This window comes from Oncorhynchus kisutch, linkage group LG6 (assembly GCF_002021735.2).
Source record: "Oncorhynchus kisutch isolate 150728-3 linkage group LG6, Okis_V2, whole genome shotgun sequence".
NCBI classification, from domain to species: domain Eukaryota; kingdom Metazoa; phylum Chordata; class Actinopteri; order Salmoniformes; family Salmonidae; genus Oncorhynchus; species Oncorhynchus kisutch.
The window spans coordinates 57190086-57207840 of record NC_034179.2 but is presented as its reverse complement, the minus strand read 5'-3'; the positions used below and the strand labels follow the sequence as shown (position 1 = coordinate 57207840).

The window sequence follows — 17755 nt, the reverse complement described above, 5'->3', positions numbered from 1 at the left end:
GATCGATAGAGATAGAGAGAGACAAAGAGCGAAAGGGAAAGAGCGAGAACATTGAGTGGAGTTCCCTCATTACAGTGAGACAGCTGTGGTTTAGGCTTAGACATCCCAGATCCTGGGCCCCTGAAACTGGGGCTCTGCACTGGAGCCGTGAGCATGTTTGCAGTCTGACTGGGGCTGAAACTAAGCCCGGGATACAGTCAATCAATTAATCAAACTTATTTTATAAAGCCCGTTTTACATTAGCAGTTGTCAAAGTGCTTAAACAGATACCCAGCCTAAACCCCAAAAGAGAGCAAGCAATGCAGAGGCAGAAGAGCACAGTGGCTCGGAAAAACTCCCTAGAAGGCAGGATCCTAGGAAGAAACCTAGAGAGGAACCAACTACTGTACGCTGCAGGCCACAGACACACAGGGGGGGAGGGGAGTGATCTACCGTGTAACGGGTGAGGTAGTGTAGTACAGCACAGAATGTGGGGTGGTGTAGTACAGCACAGAGGGGGAGAGAGTATAGTACAGCACAGAAGGGGAGAGAGTATAGTACAGCACAGAGGGGGAGAGAGTATAGAACAGCACAGAGGGGGAGAGAGTATAGTACAGCACAGAGGGGGAGAGAGTATAGTACAGCACAGAGGGGGAGGGAGTGTAGTACAGCACAGAGGGGGAGGGAGTGTAGTACAGCACAGAGGGGGAGAGAGTATAGTACAGCACAGAAGGGGAGAGAGTATAGAACAGCACAGAGGGGGAGAGAGTATAGTACAGCACAGAGGGGGAGGGAGTGTAGTAGAGCACAGAGGGGGAGGGAGTGTAGTACAGCACAGAGGGGGAGAGAGTATAGAACAGCACAGAAGGGGAGAGAGTATAGAACAGCACAGAGGGGGAGAAAGTATAGTACAGCACAGAGGGGGGAGAGAGTATAGTACAGCACAGAGGGGGAGAGAGTATAGAACAGCACAGAAGGGGAGAGAGTATAGTACAGCACAGAGGGGGAGAGAGTATAGTACAGCACAGAGGGGGAGAGAGTATAGTACAGCACAGAGGGGGAGAGAGTATAGAACAGCACAGAAGGGGAGAGAGTATAGTACAGCACAGAGGGGGAGAGAGTATAGTACAGCACAGAGGGGGAGGGAGTGTAGTACAGCACAGAGGGGGAGGGAGTGTAGTACAGCACAAGAGGGGGAGAGAGTATAGTACAGCACAGAAGGGGAGAGAGTATAGAACAGCACAGAGGGGGAGAGAGTATAGTACAGCACAGAGGGGGAGGGAGGTGTAGTAGAGCACAGAGGGGAGGGAGTGTAGTACAGCACAGAGGGGGAGAGAGTATAGAACAGCACAGAAGGGGAGAGAGTATAGAACAGCACAGAGGGGGAGAAAGTATAGTACAGCACAGAGGGGGAGAGAGAGTATAGTACAGCACAGAGGGGGAGAGAGTATAGAACAGCACAGAAGGGGAGAGAGTATAGTACAGCACAGAGGGGGAGAGAGTATAGTACAGCACAGAGGGGGAGAGAGTTACTAGTACAGCACAGAGGGGGAGAGAGTATAGAACAGCACAGAAGGGGAGAGAGTATAGTACAGCACAGAGGGGGAGAGAGTATAGTACAGCACAGAGGGGGAGAGAGTATAGAACAGCACAGAAGGGGAGAGAGTATAGTACAGCACAGAGGGGGAGAGAGTATAGTACAGCACAGAGGGGGAGAGAGTATAGTACAGCACAGAGGGGGAGAGAGTATAGCACAGAGGGGGAGAGAGTGTAGTACAGCACAGAGGGGGAGAGAGTATAGTACAGCACAGAGGGTGAGGGAGTGTTGTACAGCACAGAGGGTGAGGGACTGTAGTACAGCACAGAGGGTGAGGGAGTATAGTACAGCACAGAGGGGGAGAGAGTGTAGTACAGCACAGAGGGTGAGGGAGTGTAGTACAGCACAAAGGGTGAGGGGAGTGTACAGTACGGGGCACACTGCACAGGGGACAGCCAGAGAGGGTCAAGCGTAGTACTACAAGAGGCATGACGACATAAACACACAGTGAGACTCAGAGTGTAAGGTATGCTACTGTATGTGGAGTGAGATGCAGGAAGTGAAAGTGAGTGAGCGAGAGAGGGACAGAGAGAGCGAGAGAGAAAGAGAAACCGGACACTGTTGTTAGCCCATTGTGCCAGGTCCAGCTGGCGCATGCTCAGTGACATCTCCACTGCAGTATATACTGTATCTGAGGAGCTGATGGATAAAGAGCTGGGCCATGTTGAAGGACTTCAAACACACACACACACACACACACACACACACACACACACACACGTGTTTTAATTTTTGTTTAACCTTTGTTTAACGAGGCAAGTCAGTTAAGAACAAATTCTTATTTTACAATGACGGCCATGTTCATTGATTGGCTGATTAATGTTATGCTACACAAAGATAAACGTTTTTTTTTAAACTAAACTAATCTGTTAGTAGTTGGACTTATTGCACCCATTACTGAGATTGTTGTTCCAGTTTAGATCATTGAGGTAGTCTCAGTATTCAATCTACGCTACCCTGGCAGTCAGTCTGAATGCAGGTTGCAGGTGATAAAAAATGTCACTTGTTGGATATCCTAACACTGGCTGGATTCCAATAGGAATTACACATCACTTTGCAAGCCAACATAATGTGACTTGCAGGCCAGATGTGGCCTATAAACCAGGGGTTTCCTAACACCACTGTGTAATGGTATAACTAGGCCCTCAACTAAAGGCCTTATGATACATATTCAGTTTATTAGGTACACCACCTCATTCACTAAAATTGTTAACTCAAACAGACAGTGAGTCACGTGGCCGTGGCTTGCTATATAAAGCAGGCAGACAGGTTGGTGTTCGATTGAATGTTAGAATGGGCAAAACGACTGACCTAAGTGACATTGAGCGTTGTATGATCATCGGTGCCAGGCGTGCCAGTTCCAGTCAGTGGTGGAAAAAGTACCCAAATGTCATACTTGAATAAAAGTAAAGATACATTCATAGAAAATTACTCAAGTAAAAGTGAAAGTCACCCATATAAAATACTACTTGAATAAAAGTCTAAAAGTATTTGGTTTTAAATGTACTTAAGTATCAAAAGCAAATGTAATTGCTAATATATACTTAAGTATTGAAAGTAAAAGTATAAATCATTTCAAATTCCTTATATTTAGCAAACCAGACGGCACAATTTTCTTGTTTTTTTATTTACGATAGCCAGGGGCACACTCCAACACTCAGACAATTTACAAACGAAGCATTTGTGTTCAGTGAGTCCACCAGATAAGACACAATAGGGATGACCAGGGATGTTCTCTTGATAGGTGCATGAATTTGAGCATTTTCCTGTCCTCCTAGCCATTCAAAATGTAACGAGTACTTCTGGCTGTCAGGGAAAATGTATGGAGTAAAAAGTGCATTATTTTCTTTAGGAATGTAGTGAAGTAAAAGTAAAAGTTGTAAAAACTTTAAATAGTAAAGTAAAGCACAGATCCCCAAAATAATGACTTACGTAGTACTTTAAAGTACTTTTAATTAAGTACTTTACACCACTGGTTTCCAGTATCTCAAAAATGTCTGGCCTCCTGGGCTTTTCACGCACAACAGTGTCTAGGGTTTACCGAGAATGGTACAAAAAACAACAACATCCAGTCGAAAACAGCTTGTTAATGAGGTCGAAGGCCACAAACAGGCAAATAACGGCACAGCACAACTGTGGTGTGCAGAACGCCATCTCGGGAACGCACAACTTGTAAGTCCTTGTCACGGATGGGATACTGCATCAGATGACCCAGAAAGCCATTCCTCCCTCCCTCCTATTACTCCACCCATCCCTGCACTCCCTTCTACCCTCTCGGGGGGTGAGATTTGATGAGCTGTCATTTCCTTCTATGCATCTCTCCCTTGACAAGTCTCTTCCTCCTCTCCTTGTCCATTGATTTCTCATTTCTCCTCATGTCTTACAGGGAGGATGGATATCATGTTCCTCATTTAGTAACTGGTCGAAACAAGTGTGCTATGTAGGGAATAGGGTGTCATTTGGGACGCACACTTAGACACAGTCATGAATACTGTAGCTCTCTGAGAGAATCTCCAACCAAACAAGCATCCTGTGTAGCCTGCTGCTGCATCGCTAGTATGGCAACAAAACCATCTCTTTCTACTCCTTAGTTTACTTAGCATGGAGGTGGAGAAGAGTATAAACTACACCTCCATTTTAGTTTTGTCCCTCAACTCAAAGTGGCCCTGTAGGAGAAAGTGATCAATAGTTTCTTCCAACCCCTCAGTGAGCGCAGAGACACACACACACACACACACCCGAGTGTACTGCGGGAGGATGGTGGCCTGCTGAGCTAGACATTAGTCGACCCTGACTAAATATCGGGTGATGAGTCAATAATTAGAGAAGGGAGATTTATTGGTGCCACAACGCTGCTCATGCTTTTTTTTCTGAAAAGTGGGAAGGAGATGCTGTCATTGTGGTTGGGAAGTGAGGAGAGAGTGTGGGGGGAGAAAGACAAGACGAGAGATGAGAGAGAGAGAGAAAAGGGAGAGATTCTACAGGAACATAAAAAATATGAGACAAAGGATGTTGGATGCTATTGTGGATGTGGTTGTAATCATGCTTCTGTGTGCTGTGTTTTGTCAAATACTGTTAAAGTATCTATGTATTGTTTGTTTCGGGTGTTTCTCTACAGATTACTGTTTTTAATCCTCGGTTTAACAACAAGAGACTGAAATTAAAGCCACATAAATAAAGCTCATGGTGGAGAGGGGGGGGGGGGGGGGAGAGTAGCAGGGAGAAAAGTAGAGCAAGAAGGTACGGAAGGAGAAAGAAAAAGAAGCGAAGCATAGTGACCGAGAGAGAAAGAGACAGACAGAAACAGTGACAAACATTGAAAAATTCTCCACAGCTTAATAATAGAGGAACAACATGTTCTCTCCAGGCCGTTTTACTGTCGGTCAGGGGTAGGAACTTGATTCAGCCGCGGGCCGATTGTTGTCGGAGAGGACGGTCGAGGGGGCAGGACAATAATTATAATAATTTCTACACTGCAAATTGACCACAACTAAAAAAATATATAATTTCATACCTTGATTACATTGAGACACGATCACATTCACTGAGTGCACTAAACATTAGGAACACCTGCTCTTTCCATGACATAGACTGACCAGGTGAATCTAGGTTGAAAGCGATGATCCCTTATTGATGTCACTTGTTAAATCCACTTCAATCAGTGTAGATGAGGGGGAGGAGGCAGGTTAAAGAAGGATTTTTAATCCTTGAGACAATTGAGACATGGATTGTGTATGTATGCCATTCAGAGGGTCAATGGGCAAGACACAAGACTTAAGTCTCTTTGAATGGGGTATGGCAGTAGGTGCCAGGCCTACCGGTTTGAGTGTGTCAAGAACTGCAACGCTGCTGGATTTTTCATTCTCAACCGTTTCCAGTGTGTATCAAGAATGGTCCACCACCCGAAGGACATCCAGCCAACTTGACACAACTTTGGAAAGCATTGGAGTCAACATGAGCCAGCATCCCTGTAGAACTCTTTCAACACCTTGTAGAGTCCATGCCCTGACGAATTGAGGCTGTTCTGAAGACAGGGGGTGCAACTCAATATTAGGAACTCAATATCCTAATGTTTTACACACTCAGTCTCAGTTTATGTCTCTTCTTTTATTCGTGGAAATAATTGGTGAACACATTTGTATTATATTTACCCCTTTTTCTCCACAATGTCGTGGTTTCCAAATGGTAGTTACAATCTTGTCCCATCGCTGCATCTCCCGTACCAACTCAGGAGAGGGGAAGGTCGAGAGCCACGTGTCCTCCAAAACACGAACCCTCCAAGCCACACTACTTCTTGACATGCTACTCGCTTAACCCCGAAGCCAGCTGCACCAATGTGTCGGCGGAAACACCGTACAGCTGGCGAACAAAGTCAGGATGGATGCGCCTGGCCCAACACAAAGAGTCACTAGAGCGCGATGGGACAAGGACATCCCAGCCTGCCAAATCCTCCCCTAACCCAGACGACGCTGGGCCAATTGTGCACCATCTCTTGGGTCTCCCGATCGTGGTTGGCTGCGACACAGCCCGGGATTGAACCCGGGTCTGTAGCAGTGGAGGCTCCTCAGTGAAATGTCATAAAATAAAAATAGTGAAACATTAAAAAAGTTATCCTTTTTAGATAAAACTATACTAAATATATTCATGTCCCCCCCCAAAATTGAATAAAATACACTGTTTTGCAATGAAGGTCTACAGTAGCCTCAACAGCACTGTCTGGGGTAGCACCATGGTGTAGCCGGAGGACAGCTAACTTCAGTCTTCCTCTGGCTGCATTGACTTCAATAAAAAATCTAGGAGGTTCGTAGGCCTCACTCCCTTTCATAGACGTACATGGTAATTATCACCACTTCCGGAGGACGTCCTCCAAACAATCAAAGCTTTGCAGTATGAACCGAAATGTTATCCATCCAATAATATAATTAGGATCAGAGAATGAACCTAGTGTGTTGTGTTGAGGTATTGCCACAGAGCATTATGGGGGTTCTATGTGTTGCTTTGTGTCATTGCTGAATAGAGATTAAGATTAAAGAGTGATAGTTGAGCATTTGTTTTATATTATTCAACTCAAATGTGTTTTTTTGTAATTACGGGAGACGGAGGTTTGCACACTCAGTGTATGTCTCTTCTCAATTCTAAATTGTTTTTCTTGGTTTTAGAACTTTATTTTTGTCACACCCTGATCTGTTTCACCTGTCCTTGTGCTCGTCTCCACCCTCCTCCAGGTGTTGCCCATCTTCCCAATTATCCCCTGTGTATTTATACCTGTGTTCTCTGTTTGTTTCCAGTTCGTCTTGTTTGTTCAAGCTTACCAGCGTGTTTCCTGTCTGCTCCTATCTTTTCCCAGCCTCTCTTTTCTCATCCTCCTGGTTTTTGACTGTACCTTTGCTCCACCTCTGGATTACTGTCCCTGGCCCTGCCTGCCGTCCTGTACCTTTGCCCTACCCCAGATTATCGACCCCTGCCTGCCTTGACCTGTTTTTTCCCTGTTGCTACAATAAACATTGTTACTTCGACAGTCTGCATCTGGGTCTTACCTTGAGTCCTGATCATTTTTGTGTCCAGTTAGTGCAATTTATTTAAATTTTCCTTGCTAACTTCAGTAGCTAGCTAGCTACCAGCTTGAGTGTGCAGTTTTCTCCGCCAGAATGGTAGAATGGCCAACACTGACGAAAATGTGGTGGACTTTTTGTTGAAGAACCCCTTTCATTATCTGGGGTACACAGAAAAGGTTTGAATTAACAGGGAGCTTTTCATCAAGCTGCCTGCATTGCTGGCCTGGCCTGCTTTTTTGAAAGTCTGAGCCTTGGTCAAAAGGTGGGTACAGTGACCGGAAGAACATTGAGCTAAAAGGCTAAACAAAAGCAGGGAGCAGATAAATGCCTACATCAGATTCAACCTTCTGGGAAAAAGCTGCATCGATTATGACAAAGGTCTGCGTATTCAAACTGTGCAACACAACGAGGAAGTAAGAAGAAACAAGGATGATGTTCTCAACACCACTGCGTTTTTGGCCATGCAAGAATTTGCTTGTAGAGGACACGACAAGAGGGAAACTTCCGCCAACAACGGCAACTACAAGGAGCTTGCAGAGATAATTGCACGTTACGATGCTTTACTTGCTGAACATATCGAACTTTCGACTGTCTTTTCTGGGATGTCGAAAACAATTCCGAATGATTTGATAGCCACCATCCATTAGAAATTAGATTAAAGAGAGAGGTTGACGAGAGGTTTTGCGTGTGCTCAAGTAGGCTTTCCACTTTCCTCCAGTATTTATTTAGCAAAGATGATAACACATAATCACTCCGGACAGACAAGCAAAAACTCATGACATATATGTTGCGGCATTAGAAATCTGACATGCTATATGGGATGAAAACAAGACTGTTTCAGTCTGATCAACCATTGGCTACTAATAATAGCAGATGCATACAGCCTATGCGCCCTGTCCATCTGGCCAGGGTAAACTAATTGGTAACGTTATGTATTTATAGTCCATTTGTGTGTCATGAGAAAATGTGAATGTGATCAAATTTAGTTTATATTCAAAATTGGGCGGGCTAGGCTGCCTATACGTTTTTAATCCAAAGTTATTGACTGGAATTAATCAAATCGACATCATAGTGATGACAGAGTAAAAAAAGGTAGAAGGCCTACAGTTGCATTGGCCTGCATGATGCAAACATGCATAAAGCAAGCTCAGCCTTGTGCGTTGTATTGTCTATCAGTTGTTGTCTATGGTTGTCCTAATCTAATCTAAAGTCGTGGATGTCGATTATGGCAGCCCCCCACACCTCTCTGATCCAGTTGGGTTAAACGCGGAAGACACATTTCAGTTGAATGCATACAGTTGTACATCTGACTAGGTATCCCCCTTTCTCTTAAATATGCTGTATACGAACAAATATAAGGTAGCTGCAGTTTGACAGGGTTTTCATCCCCCCCCAGGGCCAGGAGTTTTAAAAAAAACATCAAAGCCCATAGAAAACCTATTTACAACTGATTAATCACTGTCATACCTTATAGTGTCCAAACTTTTCCTAGTTAGGTTAACATATACGTAAAAACTCCAGGCCCCAGGGGGTAAAATTACTCCACCGCTCTGGGACCTATGGTGCCACCAGTCTGCTTGCAGGTGTCAGTTATCGTCAGGTATGTGGATGATCAGGGATTTATTCAGGAACGTTTATTGGGCTACTTTGATGTGTCAAGTGGGCGAGTTGCGCAGTCTGTGTTTGACTTTATGAATTTTCAGATGTCTGAATTTAACTTCATATAGAGAAACTCGTTGTCCAAACCTACGATGGCGCAGCTGTAATGGAATGTATCTGCTATTTGTATTTACAGCTAAGTCCCTTCCTGTTCACTGATTAAGAGGTGATGACTACTCCACTCCACTACCATTGTCAACTTTCTCCTGACATGAACTGAAGCTACGTCTCACGAGCCCGCTCAACCACTGGCACATTGGATGTTTCCCCTCCAAGCACTGTGAGTACCCCTATCCATTTTCTCTCATTACTGTATGTAGAGCTAATCACATACACAAACACAATCACATTATTACACATCAATGATTTTACTCCTTGCTTGGACTAACTCATTCTTAGCTCTTTTGTCTAACTGTGTAGTGTGTTATAGTTTTTTTGTCAAATCCTGTCCTGCACTGGTCAAGCCTCTGAACACTCATGCCACATACCCTCATTTTTTTATGATTTTTTTATTTCACCTTTATTTAACCAGGTAGGCTAGTTGAGAACAAGTTCTCATTTGCAACTGCGACCTGGCCAAGATAAAGCATAGCAGTGTGAGCAGACAACAAAGAGTTACACATGGAGTAAACAATTAACAAGTCAATAACACAGTAGAAACCAAAGGGGGAGTCTATATACAATTTGTGCAAAAGGCATGAGGAGGTAGGCAAATAATTACAATTTTGCAGATTAACACTGGAGTGATGAATGATCAGATGGTCATGTACAGGTAGAGATATTGGTGTGCAAAAGAGCAGAAAAGTAAATAAATAAAAACAGTATGGGGATGAGGTAGGTGAGAAAGGGTGGGCTATTTACCAATAGACTATGTACAGCTGCAGCGATCGGTTAGCTGCTCAGATAGCTGATGTTTGAAGTTGGTGAGGGAGATAAAAGTCTCCAACTTCAGCGATTTTTGCAATTCGTTCCAGTCACAGGCAGCAGAGTACTGGAACGAAAGGCGGCCAAATGAGGTGTTGGCTTTAGGGATGATCAGTGAGATACACCTGCTGGAGCGCGAGATACGGATGGGTGTTGCCATCGTGACCAGTGAGCTGAGATAAGGCGGAGCTTTACCTAGCATGGACTTGTAGATGACCTGGAGCCAGTGGGTCTGGCGACGAATATGTAGCGAGGGCCAGCCGACTAGAGCATACAAGTCGCAGTGGTGGGTGGTATAAGGTGCTTTAGTGACGAAACGGATGGCACTGTGATAGACTGCATCCAGTTTGCTGAGTAGAGTGTTGGAAGCCATTTTGTAGATGACATCGCCGAAGTCGAGGATCGGTAGGATAGTCAGTTTTACTAGGGTAAGCTTGGCGGCGTGAGTGAAGGAGGCTTTGTTGCGGAATAGAAAGCCGACTCTTGATTTGATTTTCGATTGGAGATGTTTGATATGAGTCTGGAAGGAGAGTTTGCAGTCTAGCCAGACACCTAGGTACTTATAGACGTCCACATATTCTAGGTCGGAACCATCCAGGGTGGTGATGCTAGTCGGGCATGCGGGTGCATTCAATCACTGCTGTGATTCCTTTCCATCACTGTGTAAGTAGCCCTCTCATTCCCATTCACCATAATATTGTACTATAAATGTCTTTATTAAATGCTTTCGGTTAAAATAATTAGTCTTTGACAATTTTTGAAACACACTTTGTCATCTCTGTGCGTTCCGCACCTATACCGTGGGTCTCCCGTCCTCCTCAATTTTTCAAGTCACCAGCCTCCACTTGTCTGTAGTGATCCCTCTAGCACTGCGATGCGGTGCCTTAGACCGCTGCTCCACTTGGAAGGCCCGATGAACACATTTTTTGCTGAATTTCTGGTGATTTTAGTATTTTTTACTAAAAACAATGGGATGGGATGGTTTGAGGTTTGGTCAAAAATGCTAAAATAAGCATGAATTCAGCAGAAATATTGTTTCATTTAGGGAATCTGTTCACCAACTATTCCCACGAATGGATGTCCACCTGTTGCCGACCCCTGCCGTAGGTTATCCATTGTGAGTGAGGTCAGAAGCATTTCCTGGTTCCTTGTCAATCAGCACCGCTACAGCCTGGATGATGCTAACCTCTGCATACCTCCACAGAATGCACAGCGTGAACAACCTGTATACGTCCCAAATGGCACCATATTCCCTAAAAGTGCACTCCTTTTGACCAGAGACCTATGGGGAATAGGGTGCCATTTGGGACGCACACTAAGCCCGGATTCTGATAACCTTTGTACATCCCATATGACACCCTATTCCCTATATAGTGCATTATTTTTGACCAGAGCCTTGTGGGTCCCGGTTAAAAGTAGGGCACTAGGGAATAAGGTGCCATTTGAGACAAACAGACAGCCAGAGCCAGAAAGAACCCTTAAACTGCTCATTCCCACATTTGTATTTCTGAACATTCTCCATGTGTCAGTCATAGCAAAGTAGGATAAACTCATCTCCCTACCTGACAGTTCTACTACCTGAACTGAAAAAAAGAGAGGAAAAACCAACCTTTCATTAAAAAGAGTGTCTTTCAGAGAAGAGCTGGTGGATTACACTCAAATTGTACAACTGATGTACAACACATTTGGCATGGTTGTAGAGTTTTTCTGAACAAAAATAAGTACACAAGGGTTGTGCAGACAAAATCTCTATCGCAAACATATAAGATGTTTCATAACGATTGTGACAAATTAATTTCGTGAAACCTAATTGTGTACAGGTCCATAAATGTAAGAAATAGTCTACAGTGCCTTGCGAAAGTATTCGGCCCCCTTGAACTTTGCGACCTTTTGCCACATTTCAGGCTTCAAACATAAAGATATAAAACTGTATTTTTTTGTGAAGAATCAACAAGTGGGACACAATCATGAAGTGGAACGACATTTATTGGATATTTCAAACTTTTTTAACAAATCAAAAACTGAAAAATTGGGCATGCAAAATTATTCAGCCCCTTTACTTTCAGTGCAGCAAACTCTCTCCAGAAGTTCAGTGAGGATCTCTGAATGATCCAATGTTGACCTAAATGACTAATGATGATAAATACAATCCACCTGTGTGTAATCAAGTCTCCGTATAAATGCACCTGCACTGTGATAGTCTCAGAGGTCTGTTAAAAGCGCAGAGAGTATCATGAAGAACAAGGAACACACCAAGCAGGTCCGAGATACTGTTGTGAAGAAGTTTAAAGCCGGATTTGGATTCAAAAAGATTTCCCAAGTCTTAAACATCCCAAGGAGCACTGTGCAAGCGATAATATTGAAATGGAAGGAGTATCAGACCACTGCAAATCTACCAAGACCTGGCCATCCCTCTAAACCTTCAGCTCATACAAGGAGAAGACTGATCAGAGATGCAGCCAAGAGGCCCATGATCACTCTGGATGAACTGCAGAGATCTACAGCTGAGGTGGGAGACTCTGTCCATAGGACAACAATCAGTCGTATATTGCACAAATCTGGCCTTTATGGAAGAGTGGCAAGAAGAAAGCCGTTTCTTAAAGATATCCATAAAAAGTGTTGTTTAAAGTTTGCCACAAGCCACCTGGGAGACACACCAAACATGTGGAAGAAGGTGCTCTGGTCAGATGAAACCAAAATTGAACTTTTTGGCAACAATGCAAAACGTTATGTTTGGCGTAAAAGCAACACAGCTCATCACCCTGAACACACCATCCCCACTGTCAAACATGGTGGTGGCAGCATCATGGTTTGGGCCTGCTTTTCTTCAGCAGGGACAGGGAAGATGGTTAAAATTGATGGGAAGAAGGATGGAGCCAAATACAGGACCATTCTGGAAGAAAACCTGATGGAGTCTGCAAAAGACCTGAGACTGGGACGGAGATTTGTCTTCCAACAAGACAATGATCCAAAACATAAAGCAAAATCTACAATGGAATGGTTCAAAAATAAACATATCCAGGTGTTAGAATGGCCAAGTCAAAGTCCAGACCTGAATCCAATCGAGAATCTGTGGAAAGAACTGAAAACTGCTGTTCACAAATACTCTCCATCCAACCTCACTGAGCTCGAGCTGTTTTGCAAGGAGGAATGGGAAAAAATGTCAGTCTCTCGATGTGCAAAACTGATAGAGACATACCCCAAGCGACTTACAGCTGTAGTCGCAGCAAAAGGTGGCGCTACAAAGTATTAACTTAAGGGGGCTGAATAATTTTGCACGCCCAATTTTTCAGTTTTTGATTTGTTAAAAAAGTTTGAAATATCCAATAAATGTCGTTCCACTTCATGATTGTGTCCCACTTGTTGTTGATTCTTCACAAAAAAATACAGTTTTAAATCTTTATGTTTGAAGCCTGAAATGTGGCAAAAGTTCGCAAAGTTCAAGGGGGCCGAATACTTTTGCAAGGCACTGTATATACTACACTGGTTATTCCCTTCTCATTCCATGTCCAGACAACCAACTCCTGAGCCTCTCTATACATAAAAAACCATGTCACTTTGAGTGTTTATCAGGGGGCTGGTATAGAGGAGGATGTGTCCCACACAAGGTAAAGCGGTATTGACTAACATGATCCCTTCTCCTGCTCTCTCTGTCCGCCCATAGGATGTCATTATATCACACACACACACACACACACACACACACACACACACACACACACACACACACACACACACACACACACACACACACACACACACACACACACACACACACACACACACACACGACTTGATTGCACCGACATGTACTGTAAGTGAGTGAATCAGGTACCTGCTGAGCTCACCGATGTGACCAATCAACCACATGTTCTTTATGTAATTACCCTAATTCTAATACAACACTCAATAATGATGTGAAGACTGATGTACTCTGACATTCACTAATTCTCCAAAGATACATTTTTATGGGAAGAAAATGACAAAGTCTCAATTGAATGCATGACTGGAGATTTGTATATATTTTACCGGTAATACACAATTCCCAACAGTATTGCAATTGGATCCACTTGGGTATTAACTATTAGGTACATGATTTGGATTCCATTTCTTGAGGAGTGTATATTCGAAGATTAACTGAGGTAGTGAAGAATAAGTGAAGTAAATCTTCATCCCAAATGCCACCATATTCCCTATTAAGTGGACTACTTCTGACCAGGGCTTTAGGAAATAGGGTGCCATTTAGTACGCACTCTTGGAGACTATTTCCTAGTGCTCTCTCAGATGAGACCAGATGGTAATTCAGCTAGAGGCAGAATATTCAAGATGTAGATTACAGATTTCATGTCCCCAAGCATAGCACTGATTCATTCAGAGCACACATGTAGGCTACACGCACTGAACACACACACAGACACACACACACAAATGCTGTTAAGACTTAAGCTCTAAGAGAGAGAAATCTCCTGACCCCTCTGTCTGACTGACCGCTTAGTGGCACATCACACGCAGGACATTCACTTTCCATCTAATACAGAAACAGAGGTCTACTTTGCATTAAAAAGCACGAGTCACAATTGCACGATGGGCCATACAATCCCACTCATTCAATCTCTGAGAACCCTGGTCACGACACGCACAGCTAAAACACTCACGCCAACCTTGACTGCAACAAGGAGAAAATATGATTTTTTTTCACTAGTTTCAACATTTTGGATTTTATTCTATTCATCCTTTATTTAAACCCAGATGAACGTGAACCTCTTGATATTCTGCCAGATGCTCTACCACTTAACTATGCCTCCAAACCCCTTATAAACCTAACAGTTAGCCCTCTTAATTCAACTTAATTTGTTCCAGAGGAGCAATAATAATGATTATTGCATTGAATTGAATTTCTCTCTCTCTCCCTGTGTCGGTGCAGTCAGTTCTCTCACCTCAGCGTCTGAGATGGAGACGCGTTTGGACTCCACGGTGGGTCTGCGTACCACACGGGGGGAGACGTGAGCCCCCCCTGACCTCCCAGATGGGTACGTGCCCCGCTCCTGTAGCGACAGCTTCCTCCCTGAGAGGTGTGGCCGCTGAGCAGGGCCTTTCTTAGCTCCTCCTTGCTGAGCCCCAATCCTCACGCCATTGGCCGGTGAGCCGCCCGTCTCGGAGGTCGTCACAGTCACGGTGGCCATCATGGCGGTGAGGTCACTGCGGTCAGGGGTCATTGGGTCGGGGTCAGGGCTGAGGTCGTCCCTTCTGCATCCCGGGTCGGTACTCATCGCCATCACTAGATGGAGGGATGGGGGAGCGCAGGACGAAGAGGAGGTGAGAGCCCACCAGCATCAACGTGGTGTGGGTCTGGGCCAGCCTGGGGGAGCACTGGATCTGCAGGGAACCGAGAGAGGCGAGAGGGATGAGTTCATATAGAGAAAATGATTTTAATTTAGATTTCCATTTCACATTTCTTTACCCAGGAAGTCCCATTGAGGTCAGGGGACCTCTTTTACAAGGACGCGCTGGCCAAGATGGCAGCTCAATAAAAAGCCATAGATCAAACACACTACATGGTATGGATATCATATGATATGAATGATATGGACACTGATATTGTATTATGTTCCATGAATAACAGGTAAGTGATAACAACCAGAACAATGTAATCTACCCAAGAACATGTATCACAATACACTGCGTAGTTTGATTGAGTCAAGTTCACACATCTAAAAAGGTCACACTGTCATGTATAGGCAGTTTATGACATTGTGCTCTGAGGACAGCCAAGGTAAATAACTACAAGTAGGACAGTGTTTTGTCATCCAGACACCTCAGTGCCCCCCTTCTATCTCTCTCTCTCTCTGTGTGTGAGAAGCTGATTGTTCCAGCAGGGCCGGCCAGCAGATCAAGTCGTCCAAGCGTGTGTGTGCGAGTGTGCCGTGTGTGTAGTTGTCTAGGCATGCCGTGTGTGTAGTTGTCTAATTGAAATAAATGACCCTGTGATGAAAGTCAATCTAGGCCCACAGTTAATTATGATCCATTCCTCTGGACATGCCCCTACTGTGAGTGTGTGTGGATTAACACAGCTCTCATCAACAACATCCACTTCCTCATGCAATTACTCCGAGTGCGTGTGTATGTGTGTGTGTGTGTGTGTGTGTGTGTGTGTGTGTGTGTGTGTGTGTGTGCTTGAACCTGTGTGACAATCTTTGTTCATTGTGAGCCCTTTAATCACAACATGTAAATCAGGGAAGTAGATAGTCATAGTGAGCTGGTATCAAAGCAAGGCTGTGCAGCCAGTTGGTTGATGTGTTGTTGTCTCTGCAGATGAGAGCACAGATATGCAAAGTGGACCAGATCTACTCCATCCAGTTATCCATCCAAAGGCCAGGGAGGGAAGAAGAACTGACAAGAAATCTCTCACATTACAATCCTTCCATCTCAAAGAGCCCTTCCACATATATCTTAGTCAGGGAGTAACACACACACAGTGAGTAATGCACGCACACACACACACACACACACACACACACACACACACACACACACACACACACACACACACACACACACACACACACACACACACACACACACACACACACACACACACACACACACACACACACACACACACACACACACACACACACACACACACACACACACACTTCGTGAAAAGCTGCTCTGGGAAGGTGATTGATGCTTTTACCTCCAAGAGCTCAATGTGTCCACCTCTTTAGGGTCAATAATCCAGAGAAAGGGGCTTGATTGGATATAAAATGGTGAATCTATTTACAATAACCTTTGTGAGGAGTTTCAGTTGTCTGAATATCAATATTCTTTTAGAGGTTACATTTAGAGTAGTGAAATGGGACATCGTCGTCTTCTGCTATTCCTGAGATTTCTCAGGACACGAAAACCTATCCGTTTAGTTGGACTCAGAGTGCCTTATATTCTAAAATAACTGAGTGCTCCAGTTTTAACTTGGGTCAAATGATTTCATGACGCATTTTATTTTTCACCAGGGCAGTCTTGGCTCCATGTCAATTGGAGTCTTTTCACAGAAACATACATGTTTGGGTTGAATAAATATGGCGTTCTCTTCGGAATAAATATGGCGTTCACAAAGGGGAAGGCAATTTGTTTCCATCCCTTGAGGGATAACAGTCAGGGCTTATTGAAATGGAGAACTCTGTGCTTCAGCAGACAAAGTGTCCATTTAAGTGTGTGTGTGTGTGTGTGTGTGTACGTGTGAGGGTGCACGCATGGGGACCACTGTGCAAACATTATGTTAAATTGGCATATATTATACCAGTGTAAGACTGGCTTATGTTGAGTCTAGAAGTGAGCAGAAGACGTGTTTGTGTGTGTCCACATGAAAAAAACACTTCAGCTCAATATAGAATACTACAGTACTTAGAATTCTGAAGTAAACAGTAGTATACTGTTCTACACAATGTAGTATACCTTGATCATGTGTAGTACTTACTGTAGAATTTTGTAGTATACTGTTGGAATACTATAGTGCACTACAGTCCACAAAAGTACTACAGTAATTACTATAGTGTATACCTTCTTTCTTTTTTTACTAGTGTATACGATAGTATACGATAGTATTTGTTCATGTTGGTGCCAGCATGTGTATGTGTGCCTGCGTGAGAGCATTTGTGTGTATGTGTGTGTGTGTGGGCGTACTTGTCGACCCCACCATGACAGTTCCCTCACAGTGGACGGGCAATCTCAGTCCTGGAGGGCTGGCTGCTTGTTGCCCCTGACAACCATTAATGTGGAGGATATTGACAACGCACACATGAATTCAGCCAAAATATTACAGCTTACAATGTTCCCCGGTCTGATAACTGTTGTTCTACCCAACAGTTGGGAAAGCCTTTTAATTGATTGTGATGGTGGTTGAGGCGGAGAGGAGTGGCGGACGCAGGGGAGGGAGAGAGTTAGAGACAAATACCATTGACTCTTGACCCCATTGAAAAGCCACTTCCTGGTATTAACTGTTCTCTATTAGCCAACCAGTGATTAACTGATGCTACAGCAG

General features: G+C 44.1%; 1 protein-coding gene across 2 annotated transcripts in view; it reads right to left on the bottom strand.

Annotated features, from left to right (window-relative positions):
* LOC109891854 (calcium/calmodulin-dependent protein kinase kinase 1) overlaps positions 1–17755 on the bottom strand; it is a 141083-nt gene that overhangs the window by 88188 nt on the left and 35140 nt on the right. For both annotated transcript variants that reach the window (XM_031826997.1, XM_031826998.1), the window contains exon 2: positions 14652–15090. In XM_031826997.1, the coding sequence (XP_031682857.1) occupies positions 14652–14990 (339 nt within the window). In that variant the 5' untranslated portion in view covers positions 14991–15090. The remainder of the gene's footprint in view (positions 1–14651; positions 15091–17755) is intronic.